The 21,613-nt window shown below is 46.1% G+C and overlaps 1 protein-coding gene across 1 annotated transcript in view; it reads right to left on the bottom strand.

Moving 5' to 3' along the window:
* LOC134968654 (uncharacterized) overlaps window positions 1-21,613 on the bottom strand; it is a 188,434-nt gene that overhangs the window by 63,428 nt on the left and 103,393 nt on the right. The window contains exon 46 of the mRNA XM_063944178.1: window positions 13,429-13,584. Coding sequence (XP_063800248.1) covers window positions 13,429-13,584 — 156 coding nt within the window. The remainder of the gene's footprint in view (window positions 1-13,428; window positions 13,585-21,613) is intronic.

The raw sequence follows: 21,613 nt of genomic DNA, 5'->3' as shown, positions 1-21,613 counted from the left end.
TGCGGCCATGCCCTACATTATGCAGCACATCTGATTGCTTTCTATACCCCTGACTGCTCCCTATGCCCCTGATATACCCTGACTGCTCCCTATGTCCATGATACACCTGACTGCCCCTATAACCCTGCTACTTATGACCCTGATATACCCTTAATTGCTCCCTATGACCCAGACTGCTCCCTATGCCCCTGATACATCCCTGACTGCTCCCTATTCCTGATTGCTCCCTATGCCCTAGACTGCTCCTTATGCCCCTGATACACCACTGACTGCTCCTTATGCCCCTAATACACCACTGACTGCTCCTTATTCCCCTGACTGCTCCCTATGTCCCTGATGCACCCCTGACTGCTCTCTATTCCCCTGACTGCTCCCTATGTTCCTGATGCACCCCTGACTGCTCCCTATTCCCCTTACTGCTCCTTATACCCCTGATGCACTCCTAACTGCTCCTTATGTCCCTGATGCACCCCTGGCTGCTCCCTATTCCCCTAACTGCTCCCTATGTCCCTGATATACGCCGGACTGCTCCTTATGTCCCTGATATACGCCCAACTACTCCCTATGTTCCTGATACACCCCTGACTGCTCCCTATTCCCCTGACTGCTCCCTATGTCCCTGATACACCATTGACTGCTCCCTATGTCCCTGATACACCATTGACTGCTCCCTATGTCCCTGATACACCCCTGACTGCTCCTTATGTTCCTGATACACCCCTGACTGCTCCTTATGTCCCTGATACACCCCTGACTACTCCCTATGTCCCTGATATACGCTGGACTGCTCCCTATGTCCGTGATATACGCCGGACTGCTCCCTGTGTTCCTGATACACTCCTGACTACTGCCTATGTCCCTGATATATGCCGGACTGCTCCCTATGTCCCTGATATACGCCGGACTGCTCCCTATGTTCCTGATACACTCCTGACTGCTGCCTATGTCCCTGATATACGCCGGACTGCTCCCTATGTCCCTGATATACGCCGGACTGCTCCCTATGTTCCTGATACACTCCTGACTGCTGCCTATGTCCCTGATATACGCCGGACTGCTCCCTATGTCCCTGATATACGCCGCACTGCTCCCTATGTACCTGATACACCCCTGACTGCTCCTTATTTTCCTGATACACCCCTGACTGCTCCCTATGTCCCTGATATACGCCAGACTGCTCCCTATGTTCCTAATACACCACACACTGCTCCCTTGGGGACCCATTTATAGATGATCATATTTGCAATATAACCTGAGCATGATATCAGCGCACAGGATCGCATTGCAGAATGCGATCATATCAGGTGTATGTATCACCCGGCACAGGCAGGGACAGGGGCTCCAAAAGGAGCCTGTCCCTGCAAAGCACCGAGTGTGGTGCTGGGCTGCTGCACATGCGCTGACAAGGTGACCGCCATGCACAGTGGTCATTTCCGGCAGAGGGTTCCTGGGAAACCCTGCCAGAACTATATCCCACAAAGTGTAGCCTATTGGCTACAATGGGCTACCGCAATGAAAAGAGTGGTAAATCTGTCAGCATTGCATCCCCTAAAGAAACCTACAGTATAGGGGATGCGGCTGTGAGTGGCAGTGGAGGGATTGCAGCAGGTATCAGAGATACCTACTATGGTCCCTCCTTCTTACATTGCAGGGATACATAATATTTGTGGCTAATCATTACACCTAACTTTAATACCTTAACCCAAAGTGGAAAATCAACCCAACCGTAGGCGTGGCTGGGCGAATGCAGGGCGTGTTTGTGACGTCAAAACAGGAACTAAATAGAATGAAGTAGTGATGTGCACCGGAAATTTTTCGGGTTTTGTGTTTTGGTTTTGGATTCGGTTCCGCGGCCGTGTTTTGGATTCGGACGCATTTTGGCAAAACCTCTCTGAAATTTTTTTGTCTGATTCAGGTGTGTTTTGGATTCGGGTTTCAAAAACAGCTAAAATCATAGAATTTGGGGGTCATTTTGATCCCATAGTATTATTAACCTCAATAACCATAATTTCCACTCATTTCCTGTCTATTCTGAACACCTCACACCTCACAATATTATTTTTAGTCCTAAAATTTGCACCGAGGTCGCTGGATGACTAAGCTAAGCGACCCAAGTGGCCGACACAAACACCTGGCCCATCTAGGAGTGGCACTGCAGTGTCAGACAGGATAGCTCTCATAAAAATAGTCCCCAAACAGCACATGATGCAAAGAAAAAAAGAGGTGCACCAAGGTCGCTGGATGGCTAAGCTAAGCGACCCAAGTGGCCGATACAAACACCTGGCCCATCTAGGAGTGGCACTGCAATGTCAGACAGGATGGCAGATTTAAAAAAATAGTCCCCAAACAGCACATGATGCAAAGAAAAAAAGAGGTGCACCAAGGTCGCTGGATGGCTAAGCTAAGCGACCCAAGTGGCCGACACAAACACCTGACCCATCTAGGAGTGGCACTGCAGTGTCAGACAGGATGGCAGATTTAAAAAATAGTCCCCAAACAGCACATGATGCAAAGAAAAAAAGAGGTGCACCAAGGTCGCTGGATGGCTAAGCTAAGCGACCCAAGTGGCCGACACAAACACCTGGCCCATCTAGGAGTGGCACTGCAGTGTCAGACAGGATGGCACTTAAAAAATAGTCCCCAAACAGCACATGCAGCACACATATGGATAGTATACTTGACGACACAGAGGTAGAGCAATGGACTACTGTACCGTACTGCTATATATATACTGGTGGTCATCAAAATTCTGCACTGTCCTCCTACTATATACTGCGCACAACTAAAATGCAGCACAGGTATGGATGGATAGTATACTTGACGACACAGAGGTAGAGCAATGGACTACTGTACCGTACTGCTATATATATATATACTGGTGGTCACCAAAATTCTGCACTGTCCTCCTACTATATACTGCGCACAACTAAAATGCAGCACAGGTATGGATGGATAGTATACTTGACGACACAGAGGTAGAGCAATGGACTACTGTACCGTACTGCTATATATATATACTGGTGGTCAGCAAAATTCTGCACTGTCCTCCTACTATATACTGCGCACAACTAAAATGCAGCACAGGTATGGATGGATAGTATACTTGACGACACAGAGGTAGAGCAATGGACTACTGTACCGTACTGCTATATATATACTGGTGGTCAGGAAAATTCTGCACTGTCCTCCTACTATATACTGCGCACAACTAAAATGCAGCACAGGTATGGATGGATAGTATACTTGATGACACAGAGGTAGAGCAATGGACTACTGTACCGTACTGCTATATATATACTGGTGGTCAGCAAAATTCTGCACTGTCCTCCTAGTATATACTGCGCACAACTAAAATGCAGCAAAGGTATGGATGGATAGTATACTTGACGACACAGAGGTATAGCAATGGACTACTGTACCGTACTGCTATATATATATACTTGCAAAGCAGTCGGCACTCCACAGCTCTTATCAGCAACTTGCTCCGTGCCAGGACAAAAACATTCACATGAATCCAAAGAAGAACGGCACTGGAGACAGCAGTATGCAACAAAAACTTGTATTCACAGGCAACAGCCGTTTCAGGGCATCAGCCCCTTCCTCAGGCCCAATACAACTTTGTATTGGGCCTGAGGAAGGGGCTGATGCCCTGAAACGGCTGTTGCCTGTGAATACAAGTTTTTGCTATATATATATATAAAAAATGGTGGTCAGCAAAATTCTGCACTGTCCTCCTACTACATACTACAATGCAGCACAGATATGGAGCATTTTTCAGGCAGAGAACGTAGATATTTTCAGCACACTGAGCACAGATATTTGCAGCACACTAAGCACAGATATTTGCAGCACACTGAACACAGAAACTGAGAGGACGCAGTCACGTCCTCTCGCTATCATCTCCAAAGCACGAGTGAAAATGGCGGCAACGTGCAGCTCCTTATAAATAGACTACGAATCTCGCGAGAATCTGACAGCGGGATGATGACGTTCGGGCGCGCTCGGGTTAACCGAGCAAGGCGGGAGGATCCGAGGCTGCCTCGGAACCGTGTAAAATGGGTGAAGTTTGGGGGGGTTCGGATCCCGAGGATTCGAACCCGCTCATCTCTAGTCTGAAGTGATTGCAAGCTAGGAGTAGGTCTCGAGTTACTCTGAAACGGCACAATCTTTTTTTGTAGCAATGCTGTGATCCTTTCGTTCGCACTTCTGCTAAGCTAAGATACACTCCCAGAGGGCGGCGGCTTAGCGTTTGCACTGCTGCTAAAAGCAGCTAGTGAGCGATCAACCCAGAATGAGGTCCATGGTGTATAAACATTGCTGCATCAGCGGTCATAACACTCAATTAAACAACAGGGTGGTGAAAACCAAGAGTGAGGTGCCATTGTAGGAAGTATGGAGTAGATGATAGTATAAGTAAGAGAAGAAAAAGCATATGAATGGAGAGGGCCCTGCTTGTGAGAGCTTACATTCTACAGAGGAGGGGCAAACAGTAATCATAAGATATAATCTCCCCTCCATATCCTCTACCAGAGCGCTAACTATGAGCCTAATTCTGATCTGATCGCAGCAGCAAATTTGTTAGCTAATGTGCAAAACCGGGGGGAGGGGGTAATTCAGAGCTGATCGCAGCAGCAAATTTGTTAGCAGTTGGGCAAAACCATGGGGGTCATTCCGAGTTGATCATAGCTGTGCTGAATTTAGCACAGCTACGATCATTCACACTGACATGCGGGGGAACGCCCAGCACAGGGCTAATCCGCCCCACAGAAGTGCAAAGGCATCGCACAGCGGTAATGCCTTTGCACTTCAAAAGTAGCTCCCGACCAGCGCAGCTTTAGCGTGCACTGCATGTGCAGAGAGAGTTAGATTTGGGTGGGGTGTGTTCAAACTGAAATCTAACTTGCAGTGTAAAAATAAAGCAGCCAGTATTTACCCTGCATAGAAACAGTATAACCCACCCAAATCTAACTCACACTTGCCTACCTGGCCCTCTCCATGAGGGAGAAAATGCTCTGTTCCTGGACTTTCCTGGTAATGTATGATTGCCATCACCTGTGGTGAAACACATTTCTTACCAATTAACTAGCTCACCACAGGTGATGGCAATCATACATTACCAGGAAAGTCCAGGAACAGAGCATTTTCTTCCTCATGGAGAGGGTCAGGTAGACAAGTATGATCTAACTCTCTCTGCAAATGTTATATCTGCCCCACATGGTTTTGCCCATTAGCTAACACATTTCCTGATGCAATCGGATCTGAATTACCCCCTATGTATCTACATTTATGTGTCCTCTCCTCGGCTGGAGTGCTTCCCTTCTTCCCTCCACACAGTGGCCTGACGACAGCTCTGAACCTCTGCTATGATGACTTAGCCTAGTGTATCAGTACTGCAGCACTGTGCACGATGCAGCAGTGATGCCCCATACCCACACAGTATCTCTGGAGTCTCCGCAACTAATTGGTAACCTGAAGGGTGTTGGACAATCACTTCCCAAGCACACAACTCGGCATAGATTTTTTTCTGTACCATTATATCTGATGATATTAAGGGAAAAAACAGTCACAAGTTGAGGGAAACAGAGAGATAAGACAAATGGGACAAATAAGCCTCTGTTTGTTGAGATTTGAGTACAAACGTTTGTTGTATAATCTTATTTGGAGATAAACTAAATATTGTAATAAACAGTGTTTTTATTCTGGTGATATAGGTTTTTTTTCTGATGGGGTCAATTTGACCCCATGGTACTGTCAAGTGTCAACTAGTGATGAGCACCGGAAATTTTTCGGGTTTTGGTTTTGGGTTCGGTTCCGCGGCCGTGTTTTGGGTTCGAACGCGTTTTGGCAAAACCTCACCGAATTTTTTTTTGTCGGATTCGGGTGTGTTTTGGATTTGGGTGTTTTTTTTAAAAAAAACTAAAAAACAGCTTAAATCATAGAATTTGGGGGTCATTTTGATCCCAAAGTATTATTAACCTCAATAACCATAATTTCCACTCATTTTCTGTCTATTCTGAATACCTCACACCTCACAATATTATTTTTAGTCCTAAAATTTGCACCGAGGTCGCTGGATGGCTAAACTAAGCGACCCAAGTGGCCGACACAAACACCTGGCCCATCTAGGAGTGGCACTGCAGTGTCACGCAGGATGGCCCTTCCAAAAAACAATCCCCAAACAGCACATGACGCAAAGAAAAAAAGAGGCGCAATGAGGTAGCTGTGTGAGTAAGCTAAGCGACCCTAGTGGCCGACACAAACACCTGGCCCATCTAGGAGTGGCACTGCAGTGTCACGCAGGATGGCCCTTCCAAAAAACACCCCCCAAACAGCACATGACGCAAGGAAAAATGAAAGAAAAAAGAGGTGCAAGATGGAATTGTCCTTGGGCCCTCCCACCCACCCTTATGTTGTATAAACAGGACATGCACACTTTAACCAACCCATCATTTCAGTGACAGGGTCCCACCAAAAAAGAAGCAATTAATCTCTCCTTGCACAAACTGGCTCTACAGAGGCAAGATGTCCACCTCATCATCATCCTCCGATATATCACCGTGTACATCCTCCTCCTCACAGATTATCAATTCGTCCCCACTGGAATCCACCATCTCAGCTCCCTGTGTACTACTTTGTGGAGGCAATTGCTGCTGGTCAATGTCTCCACGGAGGAATTGATTATAATTCATTTTAATGAACATCATCTTCTCCACATTTTCTGGATGTAACCTCGTACGCCGATTGCTGACAAGGTGAGCGGCGGCACTAAACACTCTTTCGGAGTACACACTTGTGGGAGGGCAACTTAGGTAGAATAAAGCCAGTTTGTGCAAGGGCCTCCAAATTGCCTATTTTTCCTGCCAGTATAAGTACGGACTGTCTGACGTGCCTACTTGGATGCGGTCACTCATATAATCCTCCACCATTCTTTCAATGGGGAGAGAATCATATGCAGTGACAGTAGACGACATGTCCGTAATCGTTGTAAGGTCCTTCAGTCCGGACCAGATGTCAGCATCAGCAGTCGCTCCAGACTGCCCTGCATCACCGCCAGCGGGTGGGCTCGGAATTCTGAGCCTTTTCCTCGCACCCCCAGTTGCGGGAGAATGTGAAGGAGGAGATGTTGACAGGTCGCGTTCCGCTTGACTTGACAATTTTGACAGTTCTTTGAACCCCAGCAGACTTGTGTCTGCCGGAAAGAGAGATCCAAGGTAGGTTTTAAATCTAGGATCGAGCACGGTGGCCAAAATGTAGTGCTCTGATTTCAACAGATTGACCACCCGTGAATCCTTGTTAAGCGAATTAAGGGCTCCATCCACAAGTCCCACATGCCTAGCGGAATCGCTCTGTGTTAGCTCCTCCTTCAATGTCTCCAGCTTCTTCTGCAAAAGCCTGATGAGGGGAATGACCTGACTCAGGCTGGCAGTGTCTAAACTGACTTCACGTGTGGCAAGTTCAAAAGGTTGCAGAACCTTGCACAACGTTGAAATCATTCTCCACTGCGCTTGAGACAGGTGCATTCCACCTCCTATATCGTGCTCAGTTGTATAGGCTTGAATGGCCTTTTACTGCTCCTCCAACCTCTGAAGCATATAGAGGGTTGAATTCCACCTCGTTACCACTTCTTGCTTCAGATGATGGCAGGGCAGGTTCAGGCATTTTTGGTGGTGCTCCAGTCTTCTGTACGTGGTGCCTGTACGCTGAAAGTGTCCCGCAATTCTTCTGGCCACCGACAGCATCTCTTGCACGCCCCTCTCGTTTTTTAAATAATTCTGCACCACCAGATTCAAGGTATGTGCAAAACATGGGACGTGCTGGAATTTGCCCATATTTAATGCACACACAATATTGCTGGCGTTGTCCGATGCCACAAATCCACAGGAGAGTCCAATTGGGGTAAGCCATTCCGCGATGATCTTCCTCAGTTGCCGTAAGAGGTTTTTAGCTGTGTGCGTATTCTGGAAAGCGGTGATACAAAGCGTAGCCTGCCTAGGAAAGAGTTGGCGTTTGCGAGATGCTGCTACTGGTGCCGCCACTGCTGTTCTTGCGGCGGGAGTCCATACATCTACCCAGTGGGCTGTCACAGTCATATAGTCCTGAGCCTGCCCTGCTCCACTTGTCCACATGTCCGTGGTTAAGTGGACATTGGGTACAACTGCATTTTTTAGGACACTGGTGAGTCTTTTTCTGAGGTCTGTGTACATTTTCGGTATCGCCTGCCTAGAGAAATGGAACCTAGATGGTATTTGGTACCGGGGACACAGTACCTCCAACAAGTCTCTAGTTGCCTCTGCAGTAATGATGGATACCGGAACCACGTTTCTCATCGCCCAGGATGCCAAGGCCTCAGTTATCCGCTTTGCAGCAGGATGACTGCTGTGATATTTCATCTTCCTCGCAAAGGACTGTTGGACAGTCAATTGCTTGGTGGAAGTAGTAAAAGTGGGCTTACGAGTACGACTTCCCCTCTGGGATGACCATCGACTCCCAGCAGCAACAACAGCAGCGCCAGCAGCAGTAGGCGTTACACGCAAGGATCCATCGGAGGAATCCCAGGCAGGAGAGGACTCGTCAGAATTGCCAGTGACATGGCCTGCAGGACTATTGGCATTCCTGGGGAAGGAGGAAATTGACACTGAGGGAGTTGGTGGGGTGGTTTGCGTGAGCTTGGTTACAAGAGGAAGGGATTTACTGGTCAGTGGACTGCTTCCGCTGTCGCCCAAAGTTTTTAACTTGTCACTGACTTATGATGAATGCGCTGCAGGTGACGTATAAGGGAGGATGTTCCGAGGTGGTTAACGTCCTTACCCCTACTTATTACAGCTTGACAAAGGCAACACACGGCTTGACAAATGTTGTCCGCATTTCTGTTGAAATACTTCCACACCGAAGAGCTGATTTTTTTGGTATTTTCACCAGGCATGTCAATGGCCCTATTCCTCCCACGGACAACAGGTGTCTCCCCGGGTGCCTGACTTAAACAAACCACCTCACCATCAGAATCCTCCTGGTCAATTTCCTCCCCAGCGCCAGCAACACCCATATCCTCCTCATCCTGGTGTACTTCAACACTGACATCTTCAATCTGACTATCAGGAACTGGACTGCGGGTGCTCCTTCCAGCACTTGCAGGGGGCATGCAAATGGTGGAAGGTGCATGCTCTTCACGTCCAGTGTTGGGAAGGTCAGGCATCGCAAACGACACAATTGCACTCTCCTTGTGGATTTGTGATTTCGAAGAACGCACAGTTCTTTGCTGTGCTTTTGCCAGCTTGAGTCTTTTCATTTTTCTAGCGAGAGGCTGAGTGCTTCCATCCTCATGTGAAGCTGAACCACTAGCCATGAACATAGGCCAGGGCCTCAGCCGTTCCTTGCCACTCCGTGTGGTAAATGGCATATTGGCAAGTTTACGCTTCTCCTCCGACAATTTTATTTTAGATTTTTGAGTCCTTTTTTTACTGATATTTGGTGTTTTGGATTTTACATGCTCTGTACTATGACATTGGGCATCGGCCTTGGCAGACGACGTTGCTGGCATTTCATCGTCTCGGCCATGACTAGTGGCAGCAGCTTCAGCACGAGGTGGAAGTCGATCTTGATCTTTCCCTATTTTTGGAACCTCAACATTTTTGTTCTCCATATTTTAATAGGCACAACTAAAAGGCACCTCAGGTAAACAAAGGAGATGGATGGATACTAGTATACTTATGGATGACGAGCGACTGCCGACACAGAGGTAGCTACAGCCGTGGACTACCGTACTGTGTCTGCTGCTAATATAGACTGGATGATAATGAGATAAAATTAAAACATATATATATATATCACACTAGTACTGCAGCCGGACAGGTATATATTATGTAATGACGGACCTGCTGGACACTGTCTGTCAGCACTGCAGACTCCTAAAGTAAGCTATTAGTATCAAGAAGATAGAAAAAAAAAAAAAAACACGGGTAGGTGGTATACAATTATGGATGGATGAGCGACTGCCGACACAGAGGTAGCTACAGCCGTGGACTACCGTACTGTGTCTGCTGCTAATATAGACTGGATGATAATGAGATAAAATTAAAATATATATATATATCACACTAGTACTGCAGCCGGACAGGTATATATTATGTAATGACGGACCTGCTGGACACTGTCTGTCAGCACTGCAGACTCCTAAACTAAGCTACTAGTATCAAGAAGATAGAAAAAAACAAAAAACCACGGGTAGGTGGTATACAATTATGGATGGACGAGCGATTGCCGACACAGAGGTAGCTACAGCCGTGGACTACCGTATTGTGTCTGCTGCTAATATAGACTGGATGATAATGAGATAAAATTAAAATATATATATATATCACACTAGTACTGCAGCCGGACAGGTATATATTATGTAATGACGGACCTGCTGGACACTGTCAGCACTGCAGACTCCTAAAGTAAGCTACTAGTATCAAGAAGATAGAAAAAAACAAAAAACCACGGGTAGGTGGTATAAAATTATGGATGGACGAGCGACTGCCAACACAGAGGTAGCTACAGCCGTGGACTACCGTACTGTGTCTGCTGCTAATATAGACTGGATGATAATGAGATAAAATTAAAATATATATATATATATCACACTAGTACTGCAGCCGGACAGGTATATATTATGTAATGACGGACCTGCTGGACACTGTCTGCAGAATGCGTTTACAAAAACACCACACGACGAGTGTTTAACTTTTTCAGGCAGACAATCACAATATACTGGTGGTCAGCAGACAATCACAATATACTGGTGGTCAGTGGTCACTGGTCAGTCACACTGGCAGTGGCACTCTGGCAGCAAAAGTGTGCACTGTACTTAAAATATGTACTCCTGCTATAACTGCTCCCCAGTCTCCCCCACAATTAAGCTGTGTGAGCAGTGAGCACTCAGCACAGTCAGATAATGATATACAGTATTACATATGATGCAGCACACTGGGCTGAGCACAGATATGGTATGTGACTGTGTCACACTGTGTATCGTTTTTTTTCAGGCAGAGAACGGATTAATTAAACCGGTGGTGGTCACTGGTCACTGGTCACACTATCAGCAAGTAGTACTCCGTCCTAAGCGTTTTTCCCAGAAACGGTAGCGTTTTTTCGCACACACCCATAAAACGGCCAGTTTCCGCCCAGAAACACCCACTTCCTGTCAATCACATTACGATCACCAGAACGAAGAAAAAACCTCGACACACCAACAGTACAGGTTTTAGTGATATCCAGGCTGCAGCACAGATGGTTAAATCAAAATAGCTCAGCTACTAATTAAGTCATCTGTGCTGCAGCCTGGATATCACTAAAACATGCACTGTTAGTGTGCCTTGAGGACCGTGGTTGGGAATGCCTGCTCTACAGTATATGTTATATAATGAGACTTGCACATTTATTAATGACACTGGGCCTAATTCATGTTTGTTCTCAATGGTCCATTATTATGCAGCGGAGTAATTGTCAGCAGACTGTGCATGTGCTGTGATCGCAATTCACATGTGCAAAGGTGCCTCTGCGATCCCACTCTCAATGAGGATTTCATGGAGAAGTGATTGACAGGAATGTACTGTTTGGGATGTTAACGTTGAGTTTATGGGGAGTCAATGGGAAAATGCAGGTGTGTCGTGGCTGTTTTTGGAGGAAGTATCTGCCGTTTGCTGCGAGTTTGTAAGTACAAATACATGGGTCCTGCGTTGTAACTGCTGTGCACAGTCTGCATAGCCATAGGTCTTCCCTTAATCTTGATGTTCCTCGTTCTTACATATAGGCTACGAATGTGTACACAATTGCAATTGAGTTTGCAATGACTCCAGTGGGTGTCTTTTTTTAATTCTGGGGCGTCAGCTTCACTTGATAACATAAACCGTTCCATAGCCCAGAAAATTGCAATTGCATTTGCATACAAACATGAATTAGGCCCACTGCCAATAAACTATCCTCCCCTGAGTATATGACACTTCATTGCATGATTATATTGGGTACAAATAGGATAAAATAATTTGTGCAATACCACTAGCTCTGTCAGGCAAGGGTATATTCATTCTCAAGGGGCCCACGTGTAGACCTCCACCTCCCTCCACCTCCACCACCACATCACACCTGGTGCCAGCAAGTGGGCTCCTCCTTCTACGCAGCACTGTCTTTCCAGCAATATTTAGTAAGACGGCACCCTTGCACAAGATAGCAGAGTCTTTTGCTTTCACCGTGCATCTCTATATTTCCAAAGATTTCACTGGGAAGATGCAATCGCATAGGAGGAGGGAACCCCTGGGCTGGTACCAGGTGTATGCTCTGGGGGCAGGGTGTCTGGTATTGGGGCCCCCAGCACTGCACATCTTGCCCCTATTATAAAAACACCTAGCTGACAAGCCTCTACATACATGTGACTGAACATGCACACCGAAGCTCGCCCATTTTATGACTAGGGGTGAGATTTATCAAAACTTGGACAGAGATAAAGTACCAACCAATCAGCGTCTGTCATTTAACAGGCTGTGTTTGAAAAATGACAGGAGCTGATTGCATTGTACTTTATCTCTCTCCACTTTATCTCTCCAGGCTTTGATAAATCCCCCTTCCCCCATAGTCTAGTGATGACCCTGATTGCTCCTAGTATGCTGAATATAAAGTAAATGGGATTTGTATTGGAAAAATTTAATCCACTAACAAATTAACGCAGATACAGACAATTATTGTCCTACTACAGAACTGAACTTTCACTTAGTTGTTACCCGCAATGTTGTGCCAGTAATTATATGTCTATAAACAGCTAATTATTTTATCTGAACCAATGTTTTATACCACAGGGTTATTTATGTTAGGCAAACAAGACAGTTTCTCATGCCAGAATAAACGTTGTAGAAACTGATGTATGATGTATACACATATAAATCATGTATATATGCATAGCAAACACAAAGGAATGTGTCACATGTAGATCAAACAAACATATCTTAGATCCACAAAGATGTTTGATTACAGTATATTCACATACTGGGCGCAACTTAAAAGAGGACGTCAGTTTCCTTAAATCACCACCACAATCCCCCTGTTCCCAAATATTACAACTGCATGGTGTTCTCCATTGGGGTCCTTTACCCTTCCGTGTTACAATCCCTTCCCTTATGCAGAGTATATGTAAACATGTATCGTGTCTATCTAACAGCATTTTACCCATATTTGCTTTGTTCAACATTGTCTTTAAAGTTTAGGGAAACACTTGGATTATATTGATATAGATTGCCCAGTGTCTCATCCGCAGCTGGACTTATCTATCTAAATGGGCCATCCCAGGACATAACTCTATCATATGCCCTGCAAATGAATTCACAGTTCCAGTTGCAGAAAGGGGAAAATACCCCTAGATAGAATTGTTTGTCTTTGAGCTTGGATGCAGTCCTTTACCTCTGGCTCACCGTTGAAAAGATGGCACAGGGGAAAACATTTGTCAATGCGGTACATGCGTTCAAAGCAACCTGTGGCTGAATGAACTCCATTGACCTTTACTTTCAGGCCCAGTGAATGAAAGTGAATAGTGTAGGCTTTGTCCATTTGTGCCACCTGTGAAGGTGACAGTGGCAAACATGATGTAGGGGAATGTTACTCTTGTCTTCCGTAGGAAGGAAAACTCTAAGACCATACTGTATCTACAGCATACTTGCCTACCTGACCCTCTCCATGAGGGAGAAAATGCTCTGTTCCTGTACTTTCCTGGTAATGTATGATTGCCATCACCTGTGGTGAGCTAGTCAATTTATAAGAAAGGTGTTTCACCACAGGTGATGGCAATCATACATTACCTGGAAAGTTCAGGAACAGAGCATTTTCTCCCTCATGGAGAGGGTCAGGTAGGCAAGTATGATCTACAGTAGTATGAAGACTTATTTTTACCAAGCTAAATGCTCCGTAGCATAGGAACTGGCCAAGTCAGTAAGACAGTTAGGTCTACGAGAGCACTCATGACTTTATATATTTTTCCTGCATCTGGTGCTAAATCTATGTATTGTTTAAAGTGGATGCAATTATGTGATCAGCGATCAGAAAATCCAGACGGTCTGCATGCCGACCAACAGGGACTATTCCCACATGCGGGTGGGAATAGAACCTGCGGTGAGCGCAGCGACCCTGCAAGGTGTAGAGATGAGCGGGTTCGGTTTCTCTGAATCCGAACCCGCCAGAACTTCATGGTTTTTTTCACGGGTCCGAGCGACTCGGATCTTCCCGCCTTGCTCGGTTAACCCGAGCGCGCCCGAACGTCATCATGACGCTGTCGGATTCTCGCGAGGCTCGGATTCTATCGCGAGACTCGGATTCTATATAAGGAGCCGCGCGTCGCCGCCATTTTCACACGTGCATTGAGATTGATAGGGAGAGGACGTGGCTGGCGTCCTCTCCATTTAGATTATAAGAGACTGAGAGAGATTTACTGGAGCTGACTAGGAGGAGTACTGTTACTGTAGAAGTGTAGAGACTGAGTGGAGAGAGTTTACTAGTGAGGACAGTGCAGTTTACTTTATAATCCGTTCTCTGCCTGAAAAAAGCGATACACAGCACACAGTGACTCAGTCACATACCATATCTGTGTGCACTGCTCAGGCTCAGGCCAGTGTGCTGCATCATCTATTATCTATATATAATATTATATATATCTGTCTGACTGCTCAGCTCACACAGCTTATAATTGTGGGGGAGACTGGGGAGCACTATTGCAGTGCCAGTTATAGGTTATAGCAGGAGCCAGGAGTACATAATATATTATATAGTGAGTGACCACCAGACACACAGTGCAGTTTATTTAATATATCCGTTCTCTGCCTGAAAAAAGTGATACACACAGTGACTCAGTCAGTCACATACCATATCTGTGTGCACTGCTCAGGCTCAGGCCAGTGTGCTGCATCATCTATTATCTATATAAATATTATATATATCTGTCTGACTGCTCAGCTCACACAGCTTATAATTGTGGGGGAGACTGGGGAGCACTACTGCAGTGCCAGTTATAGGTTATAGCAGGAGCCAGGAGTACATAATATATTATATAGTGAGTGACCACCAGACACACAGTGCAGTTTATTTAATATATCCGTTCTCTGCCTGAAAAAAGCGATACACACAGTGACTCAGTCAGTCACATACCATATCTGTGTGCACTGCTCAGGCTCAGGCCAGTGTGCTGCATCATCTATATATATTATATATCTGTCTGACTGCTCAGCTCACACAGCTTATAATTGTGGGGGAGACTGGGGAGCACTACTGCAGTGCCAGTTATAGGTTATAGCAGGAGCCAGGAGTACATATTATATTAAAATTAAACAGTGCACACTTTTGCTGCAGGAGTGCCACTGCCAGTGTGACTGACCAGTGACCTGACCACACTGACCACCAGTATAGTTAGTAGTATACTTATATTGTGATTGCCTGAAAAAGTTAAACACTCGTCGTGTGACTTCACTTGTGTGTTTTTTTTTTTTTTATTCTATAAAAATAAAACTCATTCTGCTGACAGACAGTGTCCAGCAGGTCCGTCATTATATAATATATAATATATACCTGTCCGGCTGCAGTAGTGATATATATATATTTTTTATATCATTTATCATCCAGTCGCAGCAGACACAGTACGGTAGTTCACGGCTGTGGCTACCTCTGTGTCTCTGCACTCGGCAGGCAGTCCGTCCATAATTGTAATACCACCTAACCGTGGATTTTTTTCATTCTTCTTTATACATACATAGTTACATAGACATCTTCTCTTTATCAACCAGTCTATATTAGCTGCAGACACAGTACAGTACGGTAGTTCACGGCTGTGGCTACCTCTGTGTCTGCACTCGGCAGGCAGTCCGTCCATAATTGTATACCACCTAACCGTGGTTTTTTTTCATTCTTCTTTATACATACATAGTTACATAGACATCTTCTCTTTATCAACCAGTCTATATTAGCTGCAGACACAGTACAGTACGGTAGTTCACGGCTGTGGCTACCTCTGTGTCTGCACTCGGCAGGCAGTCCGTCCATAATTGTATACCACCTAACCGTGGATTTTTTTCAGTCTTCTTTATACATACATAGTTACATAGACATCTTCTCTTTATCAACCAGTCTATATTAGCTGCAGACACAGTACGGTAGTTCACGGCTGTGGCTACCTCTGTGTCTGCAGTCGGCAGGCAGTCCATAATTGTATACTAGTATCCATCTCCATTGTTTACCTGAGGTGCCTTTTAGTTGTGCCTATTAAAATATGGAGAACAAAAATGTTGAGGTTCCAAAATTAGGGAAAGATCAAGATCCACTTCCACCTCGTGCTGAAGCTGCTGCCACTAGTCATGGCCGAGACGATGAAATGCCAGCAACGTCGTCTGCCAAGGCCGATGCCCAATGTCATAGTACAGAGCATGTCAAATCCAAAACACCAAATATCAGAAAAAAAAGGACTCCAAAACCTAAAATAAAATTGTCGGAGGAGAAGCGTAAACTTGCCAATATGCCATTTACCACACGGAGTGGCAAGGAACGGCTGAGGCCCTGGCCTATGTTCATGGCTAGTGGTTCAGCTTCACATGAGGATGGAAGCACTCAGCCTCTCGCTAGAAAAATGAAAAGACTCAAGCTGGCAAAAGCAGCACAGCAAAGAACTGTGCATTCTTCGAAATCCCAAATCCACAAGGAGAGTCCAATTGTGTCGGTTGCGATGCCTGACCTTCCCAACACTGGACGTGAAGAGCATGCGCCTTCCACCATTTGCACGCCCCCTGCAAGTGCTGGAAGGAGCACCCGCAGTCCAGTTCCTGATAGTCAGATTGAAGATGTCAGTGTTGAAGTACACCAGGATGAGGAGGATATGGGTGTTGCTGGCGCTGGGGAGGAAATTGACCAGGAGGATTCTGATGGTGAGGTGGTTTGTTTAAGTCAGGCACCCGGGGAGACACCTGTTGTCCGTGGGAGGAATATGGCCGTTGACATGCCAGGTGAAAATACCAAAAAAATCAGCTCTTCGGTGTGGAGGTATTTCACCAGAAATGCGGACAACAGGTGTCAAGCCGTGTGTTCCCTTTGTCAAGCTGTAATAAGTAGGGGTAAGGACGTTAACCACCTCGGAACATCCTCCCTTATACGTCACCTGCAGTGCATTCATAATAAGTCAGTGACAAGTTAAAAAACTTTGGGTGACAGCGGAAGCAGTCCACTGACCAGTAAATCCCTTCCTCTTGTAACCAAGCTCACGCAAACCACCCCACCAACTCCCTCAGTGTCAATTTCCTCCTTCCCCAGGAATGCCAATAGTCCTGCAGGCCATGTCACTGGCAATTCTGACGAGTCCTCTCCTGCCTGGGATTCCTCCGATGCATCCTTGCGTGTAACGCCTACTGCTGCTGGCGCTGCTGTTGTTGCCGCTGGGAGTCGATGGTCATCCCAGAGGGGAAGTCGTAAGCCCACTTGTACTACTTCCAGTAAGCAATTGACTGTTCAACAGTCCTTTGCGAGGAAGATGAAATATCACAGCAGTCATCCTACTGCAAAGCGGATAACTGAGGCCTTGACAACTATGTTGGTGTTAGACGTGCGTCCGGTATCCGCCGTTAGTTCACAGGGAACTAGACAATTTATTGAGGCAGTGTACCCCCGTTACCAAATACCATCTAGGTTCCACTTCTCTAGGCAGGCGATACCGAGAATGTACACGGACGTCAGAAAAAGACTCACCAGTGTCCTAAAAAATGCAGTTGTACCCAATGTCCACTTAACCACGGACATGTGGACAAGTGGAGCAGGGCAGGGTCAGGACTATATGACTGTGACAGCCCACTGGGTAGATGTATGGACTCCCGCCGCAAGAACAGCAGCGGCGGCACCAGTAGCAGCATCTCGCAAACGCCAACTCTTTCCTAGGCAGGCTACGCTTTGTATCACCGCTTTCCAGAATACGCACACAGCTGAAAACCTCTTACGGCAACTGAGGAAGATCATCGCGGAATGGCTTACCCCAATTGGACTCTCCTGTGGATTTGTGGCATCGGACAACGCCAGCAATATTGTGTGTGCATTAAATATGGGCAAATTCCAGCACGTCCCATGTTTTGCACATACCTTGAATTTGGTGGTGCAGAATTTTTTAAAAAACGACAGGGGCGTGCAAGAGATGCTGTCGGTGGCCAGAAGAATTGCGGGACACTTTCGGCGTACAGGCACCACGTACAGAAGACTGGAGCACCACCAAAAACTACTGAACCTGCCCTGCCATCATCTGAAGCAAGAAGTGGTAACGAGGTGGAATTCAACCCTCTATATGCTTCAGAGGTTGGAGGAGCAGCAAAAGGCCATTCAAGCCTATACAATTGAGCACGATATAGGAGGTGGAATGCACCTGTCTCAAGTGCAGTGGAGAATGATTTCAACGTTGTGCAAGGTTCTGATGCCCTTTGAACTTGCCACACGTGAAGTCAGTTCAGACACTGCCAGCCTGAGTCAGGTCATTCCCCTCATCAGGCTTTTGCAGAAGAAGCTGGAGGCATTGAAGAAGGAGCTAAAAGGGAGCGATTCCGCTAGGCATGTGGGACTTGTGGATGCAGCCCTTAATTCGCTTAACAAGGATTCACGGGTGGTCAATCTGTTGAAATCAGAGCACTACATTTTGGCCACCGTGCTCGATCCTAGATTTAAAGCCTACCTTGGATCTCTCTTTCCGGCAGACACAAGTCTGCTGGGGTTGAAAGACCTGCTGGTGACAAAATTGTCAAGTCAAGCGGAACGCGACCTGTCAACATCTCCTCCTTCACATTCTCCCGCTACTGGGGGTGCGAGGAAAAGGCTCAGAATTCCGAGCCCACCCGCTGGCGGTGATGCAGGGCAGTCTGGAGCGACTGCTGATGCTGACATCTGGTCCGGACTGAAGGACCTGACAACGATTACGGACATGTCGTCTACTGTCACTGCATATGATTCTCTCAACATTGATAGAATGGTGGAGGATTATATGAGTGACCGCATCCAAGTAGGCACGTCACACAGTCCGTACTTATACTGGCAGGAAAAAGAGGCAATTTGGAGGCCCTTGCACAAACTGGCTTTATTCTACCTAAGTTGCCCTCCCACAAGTGTGTACTCCGAAAGAGTGTTTAGTGCCGCCGCTCACCTTGTCAGCAATCGGCATACGAGGTTACATCCAGAAAATGTGGAGAAGATGATGTTCATTAAAATGAATTATAATCAATTCCTCCGCGGAGACATTGACCAGCAGCAATTGCCTCCACAAAGTACACAGGGAGCTGAGATGGTGGATTCCAGTGGGGACGAATTGATAATCTGTGAGGAGGGGGATGTACACGGTGATATATCGGAGGGTGAAGATGAGTTGGACATCTTGCCTCTGTAGAGCCAGTTTGTGCAAGGAGAGATTAATTGCTTCTTTTTTGGGGGGGGTCCAAACCAACCCGTCATATCAGTCACAGTCGTGTGGCAGACCCTGTCACTGAAATGATGGGTTGGTTAAAGTGTGCATGTCCTGTTTTGTTTATACAACATAAGGGTGGGTGGGAGGGCCCAAGGACAATTCCATCTTGCACCTCTTTTTTCTTTTCTTTTTCTTTGCATCATGTGCTGATTGGGGAGGGTTTTTTGGAAGGGACATCCTGCGTGACACTGCAGTGCCACTCCTAGATGGGCCCGGTGTTTGTGTCGGCCACTAGGGTCGCTAATCTTACTCACACAGTCAGCTACCTCATTGCGCCTCTTTTTTTCTTTGCGTCATGTGCTGTTTGGGGAGGGTTTTTTGGAAGGGACATCCTGCGTGACACTGCAGTGCCACTCCTAGATGGGCCCGGTGTTTGTGTCGGCCACTAGGGTCGCTAATCTTACTCACACAGCTACCTCATTGCGCCTCTTTTTTTCTTTGCGTCATGTGCTGTTTGGGGAGGGTTTTTTGGAAGGGACATCCTGCGTGACACTGCAGTGCCACTCCTAGATGGGCCCGGTGTTTGTGTCGGCCACTAGGGTCGCTAATCTTACTCACACAGCTACCTCATTGCGCCTCTTTTTTTCTTTGCGTCATGTGCTGTTTGGGGAGGGTTTTTTGGAAGGGCCATCCTGCGTGACACTGCAGTGCCACTCCTAGATGGGCCCGGTGTTTGTGTCGGCCACTAGGGTCGCTAATCTTACTCACACAGCTACCTCATTGCGCCTCTTTTTTTCTTTGCGTCATGTGCTGTTTGGGGAGGGTTTTTTGGAAGGGACATCCTGCGTGACACTGCAGTGCCACTCCTAGATGGGCCCGGTGTTTGTGTCGGCCACTAGGGTCGCTTATCTTACTCACACAGCGACCTCGGTGCAAATTTTAGGACTAAAAATAATATTGTGAGGTGTGAGGTATTCAGAATAGACTGAAAATGAGTGTAAATTATGGTTTTTGAGGTTAATAATACTTTGGGATCAAAATGACCCCCAAATTCTATGATTTAAGCTGTTTTTTAGTGTTTTTTGAAAAAAACACCCGAATCCAAAACACACCCGAATCCGACAAAAAAAATTCGGTGAGGTTTTGCCAAAACGCGTTCGAACCCAAAACACGGCCGCGGAACCGAACCCAAAACCAAAACACAAAACCCGAAAAATTTCAGGCGCTCATCTCTAGCAAGGTGCTTCATTGTGCACCCCCCCCCACCGGCCATGTAACAGCTGGGATACCGCCATTGGTATTGTGACCTCGCCAGTTGTTTGTGTTAGACTTATGGGCCTCACCAATCACACCCCAAATGACTCACTGTTCACATTCATTCTTAGATCACACTAAGGCGGACACTTCTAAAAAGAACAAGTGGAGGTGTTGCTCATAACAACTAATCAGATTGTAGCTATCATTTATCTAGTACACTGTATAAAACAATAGCTAGTGTCTGATTGGCTGCTATTGGCAACATCGTCACTTCTCCTCTTTAGAATGAACACATATTTTAGTAATAAAACAATGCATGGTTTGCAGTTGCAATTGCGCAATGGGCAAGCTCCATATTAAGGTCATGACCTCAGTATCCACTTTATACCAGAACAAAGCATAACTCTACAATGCACCTGTATAGATCGATATCCAAGCCAACTCAGTGTAAGAGTGTACGTGAAAGGGGATGAGGATGGAGGCGTGCTGTAGGACAGATGTTGTTCTATTATGCATTCCGGGCACTACAGCAGTAGTGCATAACCTCTTATACTGCTTGGCACTATAGCAGTAGTGCATGCTCCCTTGTACTGCTTGGCACTATAGCAATAAAATGGATATACAGGAAATCTACATGAATATCCAGAGGGCACTCAGAATTTAAAATTAATTTGTTTTAATTAGAGATGTGCATCGGGCATTTTTCAGGTCTTGTGTTTTGGTTTTGGATTCGGTTCCGCGGTCGTGTTTTGGATTCAGACACATTTTGGCAAAGCCTCCCTTAAGAATTTTTGACGGATTCGGTTGTGTTTTGGATTCAGGTGTTTTTTTTTTTTAAAAAACTTTAAAAACAGCTTAAATCATAGAATGTGGGGGTAATTTTGATCCTATAGTATTATTAACCTCAATAACGATAATTTCCACTCATTT

The sequence above is a fragment of the Pseudophryne corroboree genome, chromosome 11 (assembly GCF_028390025.1).
Source record: "Pseudophryne corroboree isolate aPseCor3 chromosome 11, aPseCor3.hap2, whole genome shotgun sequence".
NCBI lineage: Eukaryota > Metazoa > Chordata > Amphibia > Anura > Myobatrachidae > Pseudophryne > Pseudophryne corroboree.
The sequence above is the reverse complement of the archived record's forward strand: the minus strand, read 5'-3'. Positions and strand labels throughout refer to the sequence as shown.